Source organism: Toxorhynchites rutilus, chromosome 3 (assembly GCF_029784135.1).
Source record: "Toxorhynchites rutilus septentrionalis strain SRP chromosome 3, ASM2978413v1, whole genome shotgun sequence".
In the NCBI taxonomy this organism is placed as follows: Eukaryota; Metazoa; Arthropoda; class Insecta; order Diptera; family Culicidae; genus Toxorhynchites; species Toxorhynchites rutilus.
This window is the reverse complement of record NC_073746.1, coordinates 250524809-250548666: the sequence shown is the minus strand read 5'-3', so window position 1 is coordinate 250548666 and position 23858 is coordinate 250524809. Positions and strand designations below refer to the sequence as shown.

Sequence of the window (23858 nt, the reverse complement as noted above, 5' to 3'; positions counted from 1 at the left end):
AACAATTTGAAAATTTTCAAATTAACTCTCAGCTTTAAGATATGCTGTTGACTGCTTGTTTGCATGAGCGATACTGGAATACAATTCGTGAATAACATCTTTTATGCTCACGCCCGCTGAGTTGTATCGCTACGTCTTTGTAAATAAACATTCTAACATGAACAGTATTAAAACGTCCCTACAAAAATAACAATCGATTGATACGTCTTGCCCATCACGACAGAGAAGAGGAACAAAGTAATCTCACTTATCACGCAATTGACGCCCGAGTTGTATGCAAAATTCAGCCTGTGGCATGGTGGAGGAATGCAAGCGTCGAGTGAAATTCAAAATGGATTTATTTTTTTTTCGTTAAATTGTTTGATTGTTTAACTATTGCTACTCTGTACTTCACGTCAAAAAAATGCAGAAGAATTTTTCCGTTTAATGCTATATTTTTTAACATACATTCTGTCAAATATATACCAGGAATTACTCTTTTTTTAATTTGATACTACTGTCTTATTGTCAATTTTGAGCACGATCTGTTATTTAGTTTGTTAACAGCACCATTGAGCGGCATTAAGCGTTACTTTTGTGTTCTAAACAAAATTTCATGTGCCAGAACGTTGAAAGTGATGCAGAATACATTCGGTTACTCAGCTATGTCGAAAACATGGGTGTATGAATGGTATAATACATCCAAAGACGGCCGAGTAGAGATGAACGGTTTGCCACGTCAAGGACGATGAAAACATCGGCAAAATAAAAGAAATGGTGCTCGGAATTCATCTTTAAAGTTTGAGAGAGCTACCCCGTGAATTAAATATCCCTCACGAGACCATTCCTCCTATTTTGGTTGATGTCTTGGGCATAAGAAATGTCGCAACACGACTAGTGACAAAAAGGGCTCAATTTTTAAATTTTATCGCAATCAAGTGGCTGAAGACATGCTTGAACGATTTGCTCCCACGTTCATCCAACGCATAAATACTGGCGACAGAGTCCCGTGTGATGTTTTTCAATTTTCAGAAACCCCTTAGCGTGAGAGGTACGAATGTTACCACTACGCCAGATCGCCTCCACACTTTAAATCAGGGGTTCTCAAACTGTTTTGGGCAAGAGACCCCTTTTCCAGAATTAAGCCATACCTTAGACCCCCATAGCCAAATTTCTTTGAAAATCCTATCTTTAGTTTTTTTTTTCTCACTGAATAATTATCAATTTGAAAACATTACAGTTGGTTAAATGAATAAACTTGACATTATTTTTTCACGGAGGCGATCTAACATAGTGGTAACATCCGCACCTCTCACGCAAAAGGTCACGAGTTCAATTCACACTCCCAACGTTTTTCCAAAAAATGAAAGTAATGTGACAAACCAGCCAAAAGTGTTGAAAGTCACTATAATAAAGAAAATAATATTTTCAAAATAAATAGAGATAAAATTTAGTAAATATCAAGTTTAATAAATAATTATTAATACAAATTACCCACAAACTATAAAAACATTCAAATCGCAAACCAATCTATCCGCAACTATCAAAATATCAAAATACGGTTCAATATTGGTTAGTTAAAGCCTTAAATCTCCGTGTTCGTTGATTTTCAAATGGTTTCCTCGGTTTCGCGTTGTTTGTAACCATAATGAAGCCTTTTTCGTCAAAGTAAACGAGAAGATATTTTTCAGCAATGTCTCACATCTCAGGATACTGTTTTTCAATGTTTCGTCACAACTAGAACGTGTGACAACTTTGGTTCTACTCCTGCCTCATATGTTCTGATGATAATCAACTTTGGCTCATTCCATGGATGTGATATAGTTCTGATTTATTATCCATTGAGGAATTTGAAAATTTTGTAGATCTAAAACCATTTTAGTAAAATCCTTGTGTAATGCATAGAAGTGAGTGTGAAATCGAAATCGTCACCCTGCGGCTGAAACACAAATCCAAAAAAGCTGAAAATCTTGCTATGCAAGAGGCTCTTGGTGGTCAGCGAACTCCAGCGTGTAGAAGTAACCGAGTAAAGATTTCGTCGTTTTTCTCATATAGCTGAGCAAATAATCGAGTTTTCAAAGGTTTTTGATAGCACTCATAACATATAGTAAAGACTGATGCGATCTAGGGCTCAGAGATTTTTTGCTACTAAATGCTGTCTGTGGATCACGCAGTGAATGGCTCACGCTGTTGTAACTTTGAGTGAGCTGTAAAACTACGATGACGACCAACCATAGATGGTGCACCATCAGTCTCAATGTTCTTCCATGGACTAGCTTTTTCGGTGAAAAACCCGATCGATTCTTCTCTGATATCAGTCTTCATATATGTAGCAAAAATCATTTCTTGGCACATAGTTTCATCTTTTATATATCTAACATACCCTAATAACAGAGCTTCATTGCTGGATAAAGTAGACTCGTCAAGCTAGAGAGAAAATCTGTTGGTCTATATTGAATTGAATTACATTTAATTTTTGTTACATCATGATGATGACTTCCTTCGTGTTGAATCACGTATATGTTTAAAATACAGAGAAATGTTAAACATGCCTGAAGGACTCATACGCTCAAACACATTATCTTGCACGAACCTGTTTTTTTGTTTTTTTACTTGCCGAATTTATCATCTTGTACTTTTGTACTTTTTTCATTTTGTGCACACTCAACGTCTTGTAGTGTTTTTAAAATGTACAACAATAATAGTTTCTAATAAGATAAAAATCATTCTCAGGGTTGCCACATATACAGAATATTCTGTATTTTACAGATTTTACGCCAAATTTCAGATACAGAATCTGTATATACAGAATTATAGATTTTCTGCAAAGATACAGAATTTAAAGATATTTTTTCAAATTCAAATTTAAATGTAGACTTATTACAGTTCATTTTTCTCTGTCTTCCTTCTTATTAATAAACTTTGTTTTTTTTTCGTTGAGTCATGAAGATATGTAGATTGATTTATTAAAATGTTGAACCATATGAAATGTCACTTCTCCATTCCTGCTAAGGATGTTTTTGGGGTACTTTTTGATGATTCCTCATTCATCAGCGTGTGTTGAGTAAATTTTCTCGCTTCACAGTGCCAACAAAACAAAGTTCTGAAATCGGTTGGCTTGCACAATGATGGACTCTATTTTTATTTTTTTTTCTGATTTATTTTGTGGAAATCGATCATTTACATCATAACAGGGTGGTTAACGTTACACAACTCATGTAGCATCTTAAATATTTCAAATAAGAATTTGTGTTATTTTATAGGGGTCGATATTCAGACCCCATCGACCTCCAAAATCAATTTTCGTTTCTGTCGACCCCTGGAAAACCGAAATCGACCCCAGGGGGTCGATATAGACCACTTTGAGAAACCCTGCTTTAAATCATTCCACTTCGTTGCTCGCCGATAAGTTGCACGTTATTGAAAGCACGGTTAGGGAAGCTCACAAATGAGCAGAACAAATGTACGAGAAAATGGAAATGCTTCTAGTTTTCACCAATTTCAACCGTTTCCACACCAGAGGATTGTAATATATAGCACAACAAACAAATATTAGGGAATTTTCGATTAGCTTGGTATGTAAATCACCAAAATCCGTTCGCGGCCAAAATAGTTATTAACGTTAACTTTATTTCATAAAAACGTAACCTGTTTTCTGATTTGGCACCCTCAATGAAAGACGTAGTTCTGCGTCAAAAACATTGCTCCTCCCACCCTGCATTGTAGAGGTTGACTATCTTCAGAGAAGTTGTTCAAAATGTTTATCCGGATAATTGGGTATTTTAATTTTAATTTTAATTCTTACTAAATTAGAATTAAACTTAGCAAAACTAACTTTTTGTACTTATGAGATAGTTGAGTTCCGTTTTCCGCAAAATTGTAATTGTATCTATCAATTTCATGAAACTTTACAAAAGATACATAATTTCTCTCTCTAAGTTCTACAGAAACGTTACTGCTTTCATTTTTTGGACTCGACACACCGTCAGAAAAATCACTTCTAATCCTAACGGTTCCGCCATCGTTATCACTGACCTACCTTCCTTATGTTCACGCCACCCTTGAGTAGGGGAAATGGGGGGAATTTGGACCACCTGAGTAAATCGCCTAATATTTCCAAACCAATACGGTCTAAATAAAAAATGTCACATTGTACACTGAGCTACACTTGTTTTCTCTCAATCAATAATGTTTAATCATTATATCAAGCTTCGTATCACCAAATATATCACAAAATAAAAGAGATGATTTTTGGACATTAAAATTTGATGCGGGATGATTTGGACCGTCTGTGGAGTGATTTGTTCCAGTGTGTGTTTCATCGAAAAAAACATACTTATGTTTATGTATAGTATTTTGGGATAATGTTACAATCAGTAACTGTTCTGATTCCTCCCCCTCGTCTTTCTTCCAACGTTGTCTGCTCATCATCCTTTTGTAGTTCAGCGGAATCTGGAATCAATTAGACCAAAGAAACCCCTCAAACCTGTAGGACCAATTCACCCCACAAAAACGTGTCCATGTCACCCCACACAACATGCAAAAATTAAAATGCAATCAATTTCATTTATTGTTAACAAACTTACAGTTTCGCAGCATCAAATTGTTCGTCTTCTGTAGGCGAACAGAACTTTACTGCAAAATACAAGACAAGTTTGTTTAATCAGCGAGAAGAACCTTAAAACCATGATCGGAAAACTCACATTTTTGGACAATCAAAGAGCAGTAGTCATGCTTCCGTTCCCTTCCACCTATCGAATTTTAGCAAAGTTTTTTTTACGTTAGGTACATACGGTTCAACATTAAAAGGAGATGACATTATAAAAAATCCAATTTGAGCCGTATTTTTTTAGATAAAGGGGTGGTCCAAAGCACCCCGTATGTCCAACTCACCCCGTGTTACCCTACATACCATTCTGGATAGCGCAATAGCCAACACCGGTTTTGCATGGATATCAAACCACTGTAAAACGTGGGAACCGACATTCAGCAACATCTGTGATAAAAGCCAATTACTATACGAACAAAGTAACCGATTATTGTGTTAAATCGAGGCTGCATCCCACTACTCTTGATTTCGTTTCTAATCTGTGTCATTGTCTATCCGGCATTTCCTAGGCGCTTACTTCAAATATGAAAACTTCTGAAGAAACATTGAGTTCCAAGCAGCATCCGCGACATTCTACAGGATGGCAAATCTTCATCAGCAATTTTATTCTGCTTCTTCGAGAACCCAGATCTCTACCACCACATCTGAAATAGCTGAGGAGAATAGCTAACTCCAGACAAAACTACAAACAATTAACTGAACCGAAACTATAAGAATAAGAATAAGTTGAACCAGCCAAGGGTTGAAAATCTATGTAACAATGAAAACAATCTTACTGACATGGCCACCGTTTGCGCCGGACCCCGATGGTTTCAGAATTACCTCGAACTGTTTTTTTATAAGAACTTGGTCAAGGTTCTTATACCAAATGTCTCGATTCCATAACATGTGATGAATACGACGATACACGTGTACAAGTCGGGAATGATTTCTTTGGCGAATCCATTATTCGGACTTAACGGAAGTTAAACCCGTGGCTCGCACCACGGTATATGTGACGCTAACCGCTTGGCCACAGGAACATCAATTAAATTGGCTTTAGCGTTTTGTTTAATTACTATATCTGCCAAGTGGAACGACCAACATATATTAACACTTTTGAAAGTTTATCAACGTGACATAATTGCAACATTCCTAATTAAAACCTGCGTTTGTTCCACAAAGAAGACAGTTTGTGATGTATACTCATTTTCACCTGCATTGTCCGAGGAATGAAAATTACCGGATTAAGTCAAGTGGGAGAAAGTGGGAGTAGCAGATAACTTTACAACACTGTCTTACGCTTTTGCTGCTCGCATAGACATAAAAATGCAACATGTGTTGATCTTGAATGAGCTGTAGAAGTTTGATGATGTGTTATAATCAGATTACATTATCATCCCTTTACGAATGTTGTACATAGATTTCCAATTCAACCTACGAAAAAGAACATTCAGGTTAAATTATCACTGCTTCGCATTTACAGTGAAACCTAGGAAAAGATCATCATCTGTCAGATGATATTTAACCGATTTTGAATTGAAAGGCGGGATTGTCTGGCTCGGGATTCATTAGATTCAAATGGGAGTGAGGGAAATACTGTTGTCAAAATGTCACACGTTATTCATTGAACTAGACTATAAATATCATGCTTTAGTTCTCATGATATTGCTTTATCCGCATGTTTGACATTTAATCCAATTTCGTCTTTCTGTGTCTTCATAAATTTGCCGCATATTACTATCAAACTAACTAATTTCATTCACCGTTACTTATTTTAAAAATCCTTAGTCAAAAAGAACCGAGGGGATCTACCTTCCTATGAAAAAACAACTTTAAAATGAAAACACATGTTATAATCTCAACAGATTCGACGACATAACTTTTTTTTCTGTTTTATGGTAAAAAAAAAGGTGAAAAGGATCCATCAGAAAAGGCCCATCACGCACCTAATACGCGTAACATCTTTGTTTAATAAGTTGAAACAGGATCAAATCATATTTCTCATCGCATCGTCAAACTTTTCTAATTTTTCCTAAAAGATATTTCTTCTGTATTCATGTATTAATATAATTTTCCCGTTTTCAACAGGTTGTGCTGGAAATGGCACATCGCATTGAGCTTGGCCCCGATAACGAGAGCAAAATTATCGTAGATTCTGTAGTCGATCGGCTCATCTTCAAGCCCAACGACATCGTCAGTATTGCCGCGAAAGAGGTCGATTTGGATTACGCCACCAGAGACACATTTAAAACCGATACCGCCATCTCGCGCTGCAACGGTAACGGTCGACCGGAGGAACGCGAGCTCGAACCCTGGGACGAAAGCGGCACTCTCAATGGCGACTGTGAGTTCAGTCTCGAGCTCGATGCCAACTCGAACGGGTGGGATGTGAATGATATGTTCCACAAGAACGAAACCATTTACGGTGTTCAGTCTACGTTCGATCAATCACTGTCTGGTTACACGGTACAGATACAAAAGAAAGATTCCGACGATTTCAAGGCTCAAGAAACGGAAGCGGAACGAATCGCAAATGAAATAGAGAACAACCCTACATACAAGGATCGTATTGACCTGGAAAACGGAGACGAAGAGGCAGCTTTTGCTGCTGTTTCCCGACCAGCCAATTCCAGTCCACAACCGTCGTCAGCGACGAGCAGTTCTTCTGCACAAAGCTCGAGTAGTATGAATGATAAGTGTAATAATAATACAGTGATGCCATCGAATGCAAAATACATTGTACCGGCAAAGCGCAAGCCGGGTCAGGCTGGCAAATTGACAGTCCGAAGCACCCCGCCACCAGTAACAAACAACGGCGGTTCTCCTACGCAGACACAGCCACCAGCATTGCAACAACCCCAGAGCCCACAAGCTCCACATAAAACGAATTATCAGGGCATTCCAATGCCTATTCCGCAGCAGCAACAACAACAACAGCAGCAGCAGCTGCTGCAACAGCAACAACAAATGTCGCAGCAGCAACAGCAGCAGCAGCAGCAACAGCAGCAGCAACAACAGCAGCAGCAACCACAACCACAACCACAACCGCAATCTCAGCCTCAACAACAACCTCCAAGCAATCAGCAGCATGGTGGTGGTATGCAGCAACAGCAAGCTCAGCATCCAGCTCAATATGGAATGCACTCGAATCAATCGCCGTATGGCCATGTTCAACATCAACCCCATCAACAACAACCACCACAGCAGCAGCAGCAGCAGCAGCAACAACAGCCGCCTCCACAGCAACACAACCAATCGTCGGTTGTAATTAGTAACAACAATATGAATAAGATGAATGGTGAAGGTGGCAGAGATATGTCAAACAGCAGTAGCATGAATGTAAATAACAACACTAAACCTATGCCACAGCGCACCGTACGGCAATATCCGAACGCTGCCACCGTAAATTACAACGAGCCTCCACCATCGCTCGGTCCGCAGCAAATGGGTGGACAAATGCAAGCAATGGGTAAACCGCCTCTTCACGTAACTCATCCACATCATGCGGTGGCCACACACATGCCACCTCCGCCGGTGGTAGCTACCGATTCGCAGCTCCAACCACAGCAAGTAGTTATGCAACCGCACCATGTTGTTCTGCCCCCGCCAATGATCAGTGTTGCCGGGCAAGCACCTCCACAGCAGCAACAAATGCAACAACCGCCACCCCAGCCGCAGCGTCAAGTAGTTGTCCGAGCCCGGGAAATGGACGTTGACAATTTACGGAAGTTCGGCCAAGATTTCAAACTGGCTCCACCACAACAGCAACCACCAATGCAAAATGTCCATCAACAGCCACCACCACAACATAATGTACAGCAGATGCAACAACAACAACAACAACAACAACAACAACAACAACAACAACAACAACAACAGCAACAGCAACAGCAGGATCACTCACCGCCAAATCAGCCTCCAATGGAATCTTCACCTCCAATTCCTCACAATCAGAAACACTCGGAGCCTCCACAACATCAGCAACAAAATCAATCCTCTCAAACTCCGTCAGGAATAGTGCACCAGCCTCAGCACATGATGCAACCCCAACAGCAACAACAACAACAACAACAACCCCAACTCTCGCAACAACAACAGCAACCACAGCAAAACCAACAGCAACAACCTATTTCAAACTCGCCACCACAACCAACTTCTGTACATAACTGTAGCAATAATTCTGTAAATCAAATGAATACACCTACCAGCATTGCTCCTAACGCGAGCGTTAGCAATCAAAACCAAAATAACACTTCGGTCGATAACAACGCTGGAAGCCCAACCGATGGGTCGGTCAAGGTTGCGCCTAAAAAGACGTTCACGCTGAATCCGGCCGCGAAACCATTCACGCCTCGTAGTCCAAGCACACCCAATCCCTCACGGTAAGTGCCTTAGCTGTATTTGTATTTGTTTGGCGTCATGCTGAAAGGTTGTGGGTGTGCACGTGTGTATGTGTAGATTAGGGTAGTATACATGTTTCATTTAGACTTTGTCGGTCACTTTTCGTTATTCAAAAATTTACCACTAACCAAACTAGCCATCCGCGGAAGGGAACCTCATTTAAGTACTAATCTATTTCTCACTGGTTTATCTCTAAAAGTCACACGTCTTCTAGCCCACAAACCCCACACACACCCGGACCGGTGATAACACAGCAGCAACAGCAGCAGCAGGGCGGCTATCCGGGCCAGCAGCACGTTGCTCCCCAACAGATAATCATGTCGTACGTGATGCAGCCGCCGCAGTCCGCATTTCAGACGGCCCAGCAGCATCCGCACGCTGGTCAGCAAACGCGAATCCGGAAAGGTAGGTAGCCCGAAAAAATCGAAGCCTTTGTTTTCTGATAATATTGCCTCTTGCTTGGTTCTAGCGAACAGCAATCTAAGTAACTAGTCATAAGCTAAAATGTGATACTCTGAAGATCATCGATCATTAGAATCTCAATCAAGAAATAACTTTCAAAGTGGGTTAGTCTTCGGAACGCACCGCATTAAAAACCAGTTGAATATTGATCTATGATCAAGACGAGTAATTCGACTCGTCTCGAAATTGAGTTATAAATTATTCTTTTTTGTTCGATATGACACTTCGCGTGCCGTGTTTATATGTTTGAAACAAACATTCACATACACCATCACCGGCAACTTTGACGTCGGCAAAATAAGTGCAAGAGAATAGTTGCCAGGACGGTGACGGTGACGCTGTATGTGTAGCGCACTTTACTCGTCTGTTTTTAGTCGAGCTCGGCTTCTGGAATATGAAAACAATCGAGACGACCGCACGTCTTCTGGAATAGGGCCCATAATATGTGCAAAAAGTCAAAGCTATTTGAACAATTTTCACGATATTTTAGCTTCTATTAAGTAATGAAAATATCAACGTAAAAATTCAGACATCTGGTCAGGTCGCAATCAAATGTTCAAACGGAAGTTCCTTATATGCGAGTAGTGACTTGGAAGAGCTTTCAACAAGTTCGTAGAATTTCAAACAAACAGACACGAAAACTTAATGCTAACCTGGTTGTTTAAACCATCGGGGGTTTAGTTGGAAGGAACATGAGCTGCTATAAATTGACGTTGGTTTATACAAAAGTACTCCTTGGTTCGTCTTTGTTCAATGCAACAGTTCCTGTCGTTACATTTAACTGCTTGCAAAAGGTACTACGTCAATTTATACCACGTCACGAGCAAACCACTCAGCTGAATATCCTGCTAATTCCGCTTCATCGATTTTGGGAGTTTGCGGAATCAATATATTCTGCTTTGACGGGATCGCTAGGCTGTTCCACATCATCTAACGATTGCCCTGCATACTCAAAATGTTTCGTTTCCAGTTCTGGAAATCCAGCTCATGAGAAAGTGCTTATATTTAGCAGCAATGACAGAATCATGATCCGGTAGATTAATTTATTTTATTTAGCAATAAAACCAGAGTTTTGTTACGTAACGGTCGCGGCTATCCGTGGTTCAACGACTCCCATGGAATTATGTTCGGGAAAACTCGAGGCATTAATGGAAGGACTCTTTCCGCAACACAACCCACCGACGTGGCCACATACACTGCATGATGAGGAGGAAGCTGAGAACACATAAGTCACCAACGAAGAGCTCATCGCGGTGGCAAAAGGTCTGAAGGTGAAAAAAGCACCCGGCCCCGATGGAATTCCCAACTTGGCCTTGAAATCGGCGATCCTTGCTTTCCCCGACATGTTCAAGATGGTGCTACAGACTGGTGAATTGCACGGAGGGTGATCACGTGTTGTTTCCATCCTAGGTCCAACACTTTGAAACACGATGTACGACGGTGTACTAACGCTGAAACTACCCAAAAGTGTGTAGATCGTGGGCTTCGCGGACGACATCGTGACAACGGTAATCGGCGAGACGCTCCAGAAAGTGGATATGTTGGCGACTGAGACACGATCGGTAGCTGAATGGACAGTGTAATGGCACATCACAAAACCCAGGTGCTGTTAGTAAACAATCGCAAAGCATTGCTGTAGGCGCGTTCCTCAGCGCCAATGCAGTGGACTGTAAACACGGAAAAACGTTTCAACTGTGTGGAAATAAAACTCTTCTTCCACCTAGAGAAAGGCAGGCAATGGTTTCCATAGCAATCGCGTGAATGGTACTCCTTTTTATGTGCATGGGAACGGGTGACTCTAGTGATGGCTTGTTGATGCAAGTTGCTGTCGGTGATACGTAAAAACTGTCCCGCTCAAAATGTGTATCGATGACGTCATGCCGGAGCGGTCGAGTCGGGCGCTGCTGCGGGCAGAAGTCTCAGTCGGAGGACATACCATCGATTTGAGGCGGGCAGTGAAATAGCTCTGAGTTATGATCGACGACCGGCTAAACTTCAACCAACACGTCGACTATGCATGCGGGAAGGCGGCAAAACCATCAACGCAGTGGCGAGGATCATGTGAAATAGCTTTGGTCCAAGCACCAGCAAGCGATCTTCGTCGATACTGAGGTACTGTGGCCCTGCCTGGTTGGCGGCTCTGAAAACCCACCGAAATCGGAGGAAGCTGAACAGTACATTCCGCTTCATGGTCAAGCGAGTCGAAAGCGCTTATAGGACCATTTCGACAAAAGCTGTGAGCTTAATCGCCGGGATGATTCTTATCTGCATCATTCTGGCGGAAGACAGCGAGTTTTACCCCTTTGTCCGGAGTGTGGAGATATGGAGGAAACGCCGGAGCACGTCGTTTTTGCCTGTCTCAGATTTACCGCAAGACGCGAGTAGCTACCTGCACTTCATGTCGGGAATATTGTGAAGGATATATGTCGCACCAAGAGGATCTGGAATCCCGTGAATAGTACAATCACACAAATCATGTCGGAGCTGCAGCAAAAGTGCAGGGCCGACCAACGTGCTGACAAAGCCTGACTGTGAAAATTGAACACGGCGACGGCTGTTGCAACGGATGGTACCCCTCGAGAGTAGCTGTGAATCGGTGCTTCGTTGGGTAGAGAAATCCTGCGAGGGTGACTGTGATGGGGTGCGCGTCAACTTGTAGGGCAATTCCTAATGCCTGCCTGGTAACGCCTGATCGTGGCCTGGATGGCGCAACACTGCGAGCGTTTCGACGGAGCGAGCGTCAAGGAGGATGTCATCAATAAACCTGTGTATACCGCACAAGAGTAGCTGTGACGGATTGCGCGTCAAGTTGCCTTCCAATTCGTAATCGGTGAACGTCTCGACGGGTAAACGGTGTGGAAAGGAATGTAACGAAGAAAGAATAAAAAGGGTATAAACAACGCGTTGCAGACCAGAGAAGTGCATGAGCACAGCCGCCCCCGAGATAGTCGCCTAGATGTGGTTCCGGGGGGAATGAGGCTACGAATAGAGGTTAGTTTTTAGTGGGTGAGAGCCCCTCTCAACGTCTGGGTTAACCCTTCCCATAAGACTGATAAAATGTTCTTCACATCTTAAAAAAACATGTGATTGAGATTCGATCCTACTTTACTATCTATACTAAACTGATACATGAAAACTGGTGTATCTAGTTCGATGGGTAGATTTTCCTATATATAAATATAAAAATTTCAGCTCAATCGGACTTCAATCACTAGTGTCTTAAAGACAAAGTCAAAGTTTGATTTTTTATGAAAACCGAAATCAATGGCGAATCGAATATCTCTTTTTTTCAATGCTTGCTCGGCTATTTCGATAACGCACATGACGCTTCTCTTATGGAACCCGAACTGCTACTTTGTTCCATGTTCGCTTTCTGTGCACTTCTCGACTTCTTCTCTTTCTCGGTCATATGGTGATCGTGGCCAGTTCCCAGGTTCATGTCCTCAATAATATAATATAGCCTTTCCGGGCACTGTTCGTCGGGGTTCAACGGACCACTGAATTTTGCCAGAGCAATTGTGCCATGTGGCAGTGATTAAGATTGATTTGGGATTATTTACATTTTCTATTGGCCTCTTCGAACCCAGGCCATTTTGGGTCTCCCATAACGTGGTCATTCCCTTTTTTAGTTTTACATAGCAGACATGATTTGCGACAGTTTCTAGCTAAGCGTTGCTTTTCGTCGCATCTTAGGCAGAGCATCGATCTATCGGGACCATCGCAATTCATCGCATGTTGACCGAAACACATGCACTTAGAGCACGTTACCATTTGTTGGATAACTCTAATAGGACATATCGTTCACTCTAATTTTATCTTGTCAGTCTCTGGTACCTTGATTGTTGCGTTGTTCGACAGTCTTATCGTAGCGATTTTCATGTCTCCGAATATTCTTAACCGTCGAAACATTCCCCATTCTGGGTACACCTTACTTTGAACACGTTCTTCAATTTTTTAAGGACGAATCTTCTTTCATTTTCCGTGGGACATCGACATAAATTGCAGCGCCAGCTGTTGAGATAATCAGGGCATCTGGTTTCTGTCATCCTCTAAGGCAGCGATACCCATCCGATACCCATGGCCCATCCGGTGTGTATGATTTTTGGAATTCATACACAAAAATCTATAAATATTGGTCCGCGTCCCTCACTCAGTTAAAGCATCCATTTATTGTCCCTCGTCAGTGCTACCAAGTGTTTGAACAAATAAGTTCAATTCTTGAATTTTTATAACGTTTGTTTTTCGCCGGTTTTGATTTCGTAGTACATTTATTGTCAAGCAAAGCTATAAATGAAATTTTTTTAAAGTCAAAAGTCTTCCCTATTTTGGAAGTCAACGTGTGATGTGCCTTTCCGTTCAGGGTCACATTGTCCACATCCGATAATTTAGCACTGGATAAATCCCATATGACCCTGGAGATTTGAAGGGCTTTGGATAAACTTCTGTCTCGCGAAGTATCTAATTTATTTGTAAAAATGACCACCAACAGCAAAAATTTCATGGTACTGTTCTGAAGCTTTTCTTGATAATATCGCATTAAATCTCGTTTTGATCGACCCCGACAAACTGTGACAAACTGTGTCTAATCAAACAACTAAAGAAATGTCGTTTATTTTTCTCGTTCTAGTGCCAGTTGCGGCCGCTTCCCAGATCCAAGTAGCTGCGGCCACCGGCCAGCCTTTGCTGGCGCCAGGTCCGATCCAAATGTTCCCGCCCTACCCGCCTGCGATTCATCCACAACACTTCCAAGCACCGTCATTCCAGCCGTACCGAATCTATCACGAAACGCCCCAGCCAACGCAGCTCCAATACTTAGCGCCAACGCCACCATCGACCACACCGTCGCCGGGCCAACCCCACCAGCAGTATCATCCGGGTCCGCAGCCAACGCAGGGCGCCGGTGGACCACCAAACTACGCGCAGCATCAGCAGCAACCCCCGCACTATCCCATGATGTGCCCAATCGTGGCAGCCCCGCCCCAGATTATGCCAACGGTCTATCAGAACATGACCCAGCAGCCCCAACAGAATCATCATCAGCAGAATTTACATGTAATGCATGTGACACAACACCCATCCGCCCAGTAGCATAAATTCAACGCCAGCAGCAACAATAACCACCATCATCACCACCACCATCACCATCACCACGCTAATGCAAACACCACAGTGACCACCACCTACAACAATGGCTGCTCTCCATACGGTGGAAAGTCAATCAAGAACTGAAACGGCAGTGTTTGTGTTCTGAGTTTTTCGATGTGACATTCGTTTGATTATATCAGCCATAGAAAAGCAAGAGCAAAGTGGCTTAACCAATCCCAAATGGAGCGATTCACACGTACACCATTGCTGCAAGCGTATGTGTGTATGTCAAAAACAGATAAGAATGCGTATTTGCCTGTAACTACTGCTAAATACTGCTAGTACTTTCAGTTGTTTTAATTGTTTTGCCAGGCATCGTAGAGCCGAAGCAACCACGAGACGATTAATGTCAAATTGTTGGGGCGTGCTGCATTTTATTTTGGCACCAACTAATGCGCCCATGGGTTTTGTATAGAGAAGGAAATGAAAACAAAAAACGGAAGCGGACAACTCTCGTGAGTATGATGGGAAGTGTACTATTTAATAGCAGAGACCGTTGATAGCTGAAGACTAAGGACTAAACAAGCGCGAATCGTATTTTAGAATAAGAAAAAGTATCATTCGAACAAGATATTAGGGTAACCAAAAATCGTGTGGATCACGAGGGAATAACGAAGGGTTATCACCACCAAAAGGAAGCAGGTGCTTAACAAAGAGGAACGAGATTGTGTGGCAGAGAAAAGTGATTACAGTGTACGCTGTAGAGAGAAGAGTGTGGACATGAAAAGTAACAGGCAAATATGTTATCTCGTTTTTATGGAAAAGGAAAATAATAGTTGTTTGATTCAACGTCGCGAACAACTGCTTTGTAAATATTTGGAGGTAACTGAATCGCTGAATCGAGCGAGCGAATGTTTCACCACTGTGTGTAGCAATTATCTTTCTCTGGATATCGCTTTAGTGTGAGTTCATGATTATTTAGAGTGTTGTTTCATATTTTTCATATTTTTCTAGATCCTGGCCCCTATTTTATTTATTTATATCCATTTCATGAAGTTTTTCTCCTTTAAGTCGACGTTGTTGATGTTTCTAATATAAAATTTTGCTGAAACGATATTATAATGGGTTATTATTAGGTGTAAAAGTATGTTTGACTTTACGGATTTTTTATATAAAAATGTATTCGTTCGAAACATAAAACTTACTGCTACCTCATTCAAAACAATTTTGGACACCACAACATTGGGTCATTTTCAGGCCACACACACTGATTGTTTTGGAGCTAGTCAGTGATTCAAGGCTATTCTTAATTTATTCATAAGATTGTAACCGTTCTTCAGAAATGGCCGACGCCATGGACCGGAACGAATAGTGATCTGGAGGAGAAATGTCTGAAGAATATGGCGGGTGAGACAAGACACAAAAAAATAGTCCTTGACAGATCCATGAACATGTGGTCTGACGCTGTCGAGCTGTAAAATTATCTTGTCGTGTCTTTTCATGTATTTTCGGTCGTTCCCTTCAGAGCTTTGTTCTGAGCTGAATTCTATTCAGAGTGGTTGCTTTCCATTTTCTATATCATTGTTGGTCCTGTGCCAACGGAATGATTTTCACAATTTGGAAAATGGTCTTAAAAAGGATTGTGCTTATGTGGGAAATCAAACTACAAAAAAAGTGCTCTAATAGTTTTAGTTATTATTCACTTGGTACATTTTGTACATTTTTTATATTTTAATATCTTGTTTTTGATATGAGTTTCCAAAAGCTTGGCATCCTCATGAAATGGACCACTTCTGGGTGAACACATCCAGGAACGCCATCGATGGCAATGGGTAAATCTTTTCGTGATACCCATGACAAAGATATGGTAATCCAATCCAAAATCTCTGGGATCCTAAATGACCACTTCTCATTAGCTTAAAAACCGGAAGTCAATCGAAAATAACCTCCTCACAACGATTATACTTTCGGAATTGGTTCGATCAGAGATCTTTACGATAGTATTTTCGGAATCAGTACGATCAGCGATCTTTGAGATCACCTTGGAATCCAAAATGGTCACTTCCGATTAGCCAAACCGAACAGGATATTCGGAAATAGCTGAGGCCCCATATGAGTAAACTGGAATATTTTTAACGTCCTAATGCAATCAAAGAATCAAACTTGTACGTTTACAAATTTGTTATGAAAATATTTTTCCGAAGTACCGACTGATTTCCCCTGGTATTCCATGATAGAGTCCGTGGTTCAAATACATGTCTTGCCAACCATAAAATGATAAATAGTACGACATTCATCACGTATTACAAATTAATAAAGTCATACTTGAACACCTAAAATTTTTTTTTGTGAATTTCAAGTTCCATATCCGATTTCTTATGCATATTGTAATATGTAATATGCCACAATCCAAAACTTGACATTTGTAATTGGCCGTTATTCGATTGGGATTCTGGTGCTAGTTTTTTGAGTTACAAGTTCCATAGCTAGCACTATCGGAATCGGAAGAGCTCCATAGTAAAAAAAAATATTAAATTAACACCTCTCACAATCAAAAATTGGATGAAGTTTTACATCCATTATTATATTTATACTCAAAAGTATCATCGCATTTATTTTATCAGAACTGGAGTAATAGAACAGCAATGACCATTCTTTTTTCTGTCTTATAATGACTTTCAACCTTTTGGTTGGCTCGTCACTCAGACCACGACTTCATTCCGAAGGGAAGAATGTCGCGAGTGAGAATTGAACTCGAGCCTTTTAGAGGGAGAGGTACGGATGTTAACCACTACACCAGATAATTCTAAACGACTTCATTCAAACCGTTAATTCATTCGAACTGAAACATTCAGAAAACAAAAATAGTTAGAGAACTCATACATTTTTGAAGCTTTTGCACCTTCTCGGACAATGGGCAATTCACACAAAGAGAAGAATCTCACGAATGTCCAATTCTTCATAAAATCAACCACAACATTGTGTATCTTCCAGTTCTGACTACTTACATACTCATTTTGGAATTGTCAAAGGAGGAGCATTATAACAAAGGTTAAAAATATCATAGGATTGAGTTTGGGGTCCATCACACTTGACCATCAATAATGAGCCCTATTATATAAATCGAGTCGATAAGAATCGATCACCACTATCACATCGAGCAATATTTCGTATTTTGTGAATCGAGATAATGTTATCGAGTCTAGTTCTTGTTCGAACTTCATGTTTGCAACACATGAAGCTCGAACAAGAACTAGACTTACATACATTTAAGCATTTTTTAAACCATGTAACTCGAAAAATTATGACAATTGCACCGATAGCTTTCACTCGGTCGATGGTATCGACTTTGCTCGCTATCCACGAGCAAAATTTTTATCGACTCGATTTATATAATAGGACCCAATATATATATTTTTTTAGTATAATCTCGTGATGATATTGATGTTGTGCAGCACTAGGAATTTGTATTTGTATTTGTATGCAAAGGAAAAAAAATTAGTATAATCAGAACACATAGAAAGCGTTCAATTTCATTATTTGCAATTGAAGAATGTTGCTACACACAGGTGGATTCGGAATTTCAAAATCATGTAAACTCAAAAGCACGGAAAAGTGAAAGATAACGGTTTGTCAAATCTCATGTAGACAGATGTCGAATTAATTTAAGCGGAATGATGAAAGTTCAGGATATTCGGCTTTCGAATTTCTCCTGCGCGAGTTCTGAACCCACAAGGTCGAAACCGAATTCTACCTAGAACGTAGCCTAAACGTAACGCTCGCAATCAATTTGTTTTTTTCCCCCAAAGCTGAATTCAAAAACAAACCCGGAAACCACGAACGGTTTTTTTTTGTAAAAAGAAAACTCAAGATTCATTTTCGCCCGTATCACACATATTATTCGATTCGCATGATATCTGGATGCGGATTAGCGGGAGACATGAACCATTATATATTGAACATCTTAGGTAAATTGAATTGAATATTGAAACAGTAAAACAAAGACCGATCAAAAGTATGTGGAATGCATGCGACTGTGCATATGTGTGTATTTGTGTTTGAAAGTGCAAAGAAACTTCTTTCCGACTGAAACGAGAAAGGTTTCTGCACAGAGTGCGATGGGTGACAAGTAAACGTTATTATAAATAAATTTACTTACGATTGTATATGGCTGAGAATGAGTATCGAGAATGTGCGAAAAATAGTCGAGAACTAATACCAAGCGCGGTGGGAGAGAACTAGAGGGGACAAGAGAAACTGAAGGTAAAATCGAATTACTTTAGCCAATAAACCAATTGTAACTTATTAAAAAGAAGCATAGCAGAAACCACAAAGCTGAAACTCGGAAGCAAGAAGATCCAAGCGTGAATGGAATGAAACCAAGTTGCACGAAAGATGAGAAGCTACACAGTAATCGGTGCTAATAGACTGTGACCGGACAAATGCGATAAAGACGGTAAAACAAAAACAAAAGCAAAAAGAGAAACCAAAAGTTGCTAGAGAGTGAAACACATAACATGTTAAACATGTTATTCAAAATAGGCATATAAAAAGAAAAATTACGAATCAAGAAAGAGCAATGATATGGAATAATTAAAACATTTTTTTATGGGGAACTCACCCAACGGATATTCGGTTGGGCTTGAATTTCCGAGATATATGAGGTCTTTTACAAACAAAAATAGGTCGACAAACAAAATTGAATAAATCAAATTTGAAATCGCATCAAAATTAAATCGAAACTGTTTAAGTAAGACAATATTCAACGAAAACGCCTTTCAGTTATCCAAATAGGCTGATTTACACAAAGTCCCGTAAAATACATCTTCGATTCGAAGATAACTATATCTCGGATTTTCAAAGTGAACCAAACGGCTCATTGTAATATCCTAGTGAACAAATTCACTGCGAATATCCTAGTGAACAAATTCACTGTGGAGGAAACCGTTGCAACTTAGACAAAACACCTGTGAAAGGATAAAAAGATGAGTACTGAAAAAGCTCTCAATTCATAAAACCCAACAATAGTTCATCGAACTGCTTTCCTTATTTTTTTTTCTCTTCAAATATTCGTTCTAAAAAAATTGGATCTACCATTGAAATTTACCTATCGTCGGAGTGAGAGATGAAAATTTTCGCCTTAGCAATATGAGCATATTACATCAGTTCAGTTCAATCTCATCAGCAAAACAACAGCAACATTGCAGCTGAATCAGCGCAAAATAGCAAAAAAAAAGGCGATACATTGAAGAAAAAAGAGGGAAGAGAAAGAAAAAAAACTAATTTTTGTTGTTCTGTTCTTTGTTTGCTCTGAATGTTCCTCGGTTCTAGCCTCTCTGGAAAAAGAAGATAGGAAAAGAAAACGTTGGCGTGCGCGAATCGTCATGGAACAGAATGAGAATCTGAGGAACAAAAATTTTGTTTTTATGGATAAAAAGATCATTGTTTTAAGTGAAATAGAAAAATCTAAAAATAAAAAAAAAACGCTAAACAAAACCGGACAACGGTAAAGCTATAAAATGGATGCCGAAATCTCCCCATAAATCAACCAAGAGACGAATGAACTCTCAGAGTTTAAAGTCTCTCTAATTCAATACCTTCCTTCCTTCCCCATAAATCAACAAACCCAAAATAATGAATTCAAGTCATGATATGGTCGGTGTTCAGTCACCGACGGACTAATCAATTATAATTTCTGGACCTACATTCTACTTTTATCAGATCACACTTATGTAGCAAACAGCCAAGTTTATGCCATAAAATGGATTTCTCTTACTAAAATCGATACGCCCTTTTCAAAAGATACACTTGAGTCAAAAAATTCCCAAATGAAATATGAGTTTTCCACAATATTTCCTCCAACCCAAACGGAATACAAACTTTCGTTCGAATCAAAAATACAAGGCTTTGAAAATTGCATTTTTAGTTCGATTTCATTTGGAATTGAGCTATAGCGACTAAAGAGAAGCTACATTTTTCTGCCAACCAGAAAAGAGGAAGAATTTCAAATGAAATATTGGATTTCTCCGCATCAGAAGATCCTTCCTTTCGTCTTTCACATAACACGAAAAAGTAACTCATAATGAAACACAATGTATATGCTTTTCAGACAATTCATAGTTATTGAAAAGTTCGTTATAACTCGTTCGAAATCATCATTTCGTTCGAGTTATAATTTTGCATTCCCTATTTCGAACGTTTTGCCCATTCACTGTTCGAAGAGAAACAGATCGAACGAAATGCAAAAACAATTCGACCGGAATACAGAATGGAATTATATCATTTTTTCTCCAAAACGCTTATTTATCAAACTCAATTACTTATTGTCTAACGTTTAAAGATTCAAATTTCACCGTAAAATAAAATTTATTTTCTATATAATTAAAGACTAACAATATAATAATTACTAAATCTAACACTAGATTGATTGGATATAATTATGATTTAGGACTAGGATGGAGTGAGTGGGGTAGTTTGGTTTGTTGAGGAGGGAAGGAATCAAACAGTGATATCATTTCTTTTGAGAAATTGGTAAAGAGGGAGCATTAGGTTGAGGTCGCTACTAGCTAAGATGTCTCTAACCGATAAGTCAGATTGCCTTCCTAGTGCCCTGAGGGGTTCGGACAGATGAGCCTTGGTAGAATTAATAAGAAAACAGGACCAGACCACATGCTCGATGTCATGATAATCATCACCACAAACGCACATATTACTACAACGATCCCAATGCGATACAGATGTGCATCTAACAAGTAATGATTAGGAGTTTGGCTCCTTTAAACTTATGTAACTGAGCCTGTAAAAATAAACGATTTAATAAAAAAAAGTAATGATTAGACATAAAGCGGAACATCATGCGAATGAAGTCCCGACCTACAATCAATCCCTAGAACCAGTCGATTCTTTGGGAATAATTGTATGTAACCAGCGACCCATATTATCGTCACTCCAGTTGTGTTGCCAAATGGAGGAGTACAAAAAAATCATGATAGGTTATTTGTCACTCGAAAATGGTTTCTTCCAAGGCCCTGAGCTCAGCTAACGAGTTCGCTTTCTCGTTACCTGAAATGGGGCAATCACCCAGGGTAATGTAATCCTATAAGCTTTTTCGACTAGTCTACCCAAACGTTGTCTTATTCCCATAAGAAAATAACATGAGACTCTCATAAGTTTTATCGAATAGATAGCTTCTGTTGAGCTGAGGCTATCTGAATAGATAAAATAATGATCAATCGACAAGGTTTCAATTTTCTCTAAAGCGTTATAGATTGCATTCATTTCCGCAACGTACTCCGAGCAGGGATTTCTCAATCTATAATTGGCACTGAAGTTTACATTAAATAGACCAAAACCAGTGGGACCATTAAAGTATGATCATTCAGTAAAAAAAACATTCTATCAGAACTTACTTCGTGAAATATCGACGAAAAGATCCGTGGGATAACCACAAAACGTGTATCACGTATTTCTTGATTCATGGTTAAATCAAAATTTACAGCGGAATCACAGAAGTACGTTAGACAGTTTATGATGGTTGGCGGAGGTTGCAATCCTTATGAACGGAACTCAACATGGTAGTGGTGGTGGTGGTGAACCTTGACTCTGGATTCAATTGAAGAAGTTCTTCCAAATTATCAATTACCAATGGCGGGGTCTTCGTAGCCACATTGGTTGCGCGCTCGCTTAGTAAGCAACGATCGTGAGTTCAAAACTCAGGGCCCTCAATTGACCATCTTTGTGTTGTTACAGAATAACTACGTCCATGCAACAATCATCATCGATGGAGATCGATCCACGGTCGAAATAAGATCGCGATTCATCCATACAACTGCTCTGCTCTTCTATTAATAACAAAAAATAATCATATCAACTGTCTCCGCTGTCCGGTGGTCTAATTGGACAATGAAAGAACAGAAGGAATACTCCTACGCCTAAATGGCTACTGTGTAATGTACCATATGCAATGGTATAGAACAGAAGTGTCCAAAGTTTTGGGCATTACGGGCGACTAATTGTCCAAATGTTAGGCTGCGGTCTACCAACGTTGAGTGTATAAAAAAATCATTACAAAATGAATGTACAGGGTCTTTCAGATTAAACGCTCACGCAAAAAAAATGAATAGCTACTTATAATTTTTTTTTCGCTCTGTCGATTGTAACACTTCATTCCCCACTTCAGCCATCACAGCAAGGAATTATAATAAATTCCTTTAATGCTTTATCGAACCATATTTAATAGTTTACAAATTTTCTGAACGAATTTTAATGTCTAGTGAACGTTACAAAAACTAACTATCGGAAATATTGGCCCCTATTATGTAAATTAAATCGGACGGTTGATTTGATCTCTGTAACTATCACACTGAACAAATTTTCGTATTTCGTAAATCGATAGAATCATATCAAACAGAGTTCTTTCTCGAACATCGGCGAATTGCATATTTTGAAACGTTGCCGAAATGTTTCCCAAAGCAAAAAAATCAGGTATGAAACAAACAAACCAAATATTTCAAAAAATTATGCCGTCAGCTCTCACCCGATTATATCTATAACAGCAAAATAGAGCTTACTAGCAAAATTCTGTTCAACTGGAAATACATAATGGGGCCCAATATTTAGTTTTAAGAATTTCTAATTTCTTGTTCATCACTGTTGTTCTATTCATGATTATATTTCTTGAAAGAAATCTGCACAATTAATTCACATTACAATTAATCATAGTTTTGAAATTAAAGTAACAATAATTCACTAAAACACGCATCCTCAGTCATGTAAGGCGATTTTTTCTCCAAAAAATTAGCTTATAATGTGTTTGTTTCTGGATGTTTCAAGCGTTTTCAATACTAAACATCTCTCCTCACTTGTGTAATGCGCGCCACATTCTATACACACACATAAACATCAAATTCTAGCACCCGCTTTGTCTTCGCTCGTTCTAAGCAGAGCATAAAAATAACAGTGCGTCTCCATACGAACCGTACACGCTTGTGTGAAGAAAAATATCTCAACAGAGAGAGCAATTCAGATTCAAGCGCCGGTATAGAAATACGGCGCAAGCACGATGCAAAATTCAGCGCAAAAACGGCGCTAACAACAAAACATTTCATCTGTGTTTCGAAGCGTGCTCATTCGCGCATGTGTGCACAAGGAGTGGGAGCTCAACTGGAAACAAAAATCTTGCTGCGCATCAGCACCGAGTTGCATTCTGAAGACTATTACAAGTTATGGTCAGTCAACTGAATGTGTTAATATTAAATAACTAATAATCTTAATGAAAATATTAAAACGGGAACTTTAATGTAGAGTAATAATAAACAATAAATAAACAAATGGGATAAAA

The 23858-nt window shown here is 39.6% G+C and overlaps 1 protein-coding gene across 3 annotated transcripts in view; it reads left to right on the top strand.

Moving 5' to 3' along the window:
• Positions 1-20037, top strand: part of LOC129775725 (ataxin-2 homolog) — a 45765-nt gene extending 25728 nt beyond the window's left edge. For 2 of the 3 annotated variants that reach the window (XM_055780773.1, XM_055780776.1), the window contains exons 3-5: positions 6659-8952; positions 9171-9376; positions 14061-20037. In XM_055780773.1, coding sequence (XP_055636748.1) covers positions 6659-8952; positions 9171-9376; positions 14061-14521 — 2961 coding nt within the window. In that variant the 3' untranslated portion in view covers positions 14522-20037. The remainder of the gene's footprint in view (positions 1-6658; positions 8953-9170; positions 9377-14060) is intronic. The other variant, XM_055780774.1, reaches the window with a different exon arrangement.
• Positions 20038-23858: the final 3821 nt, after the last annotated feature.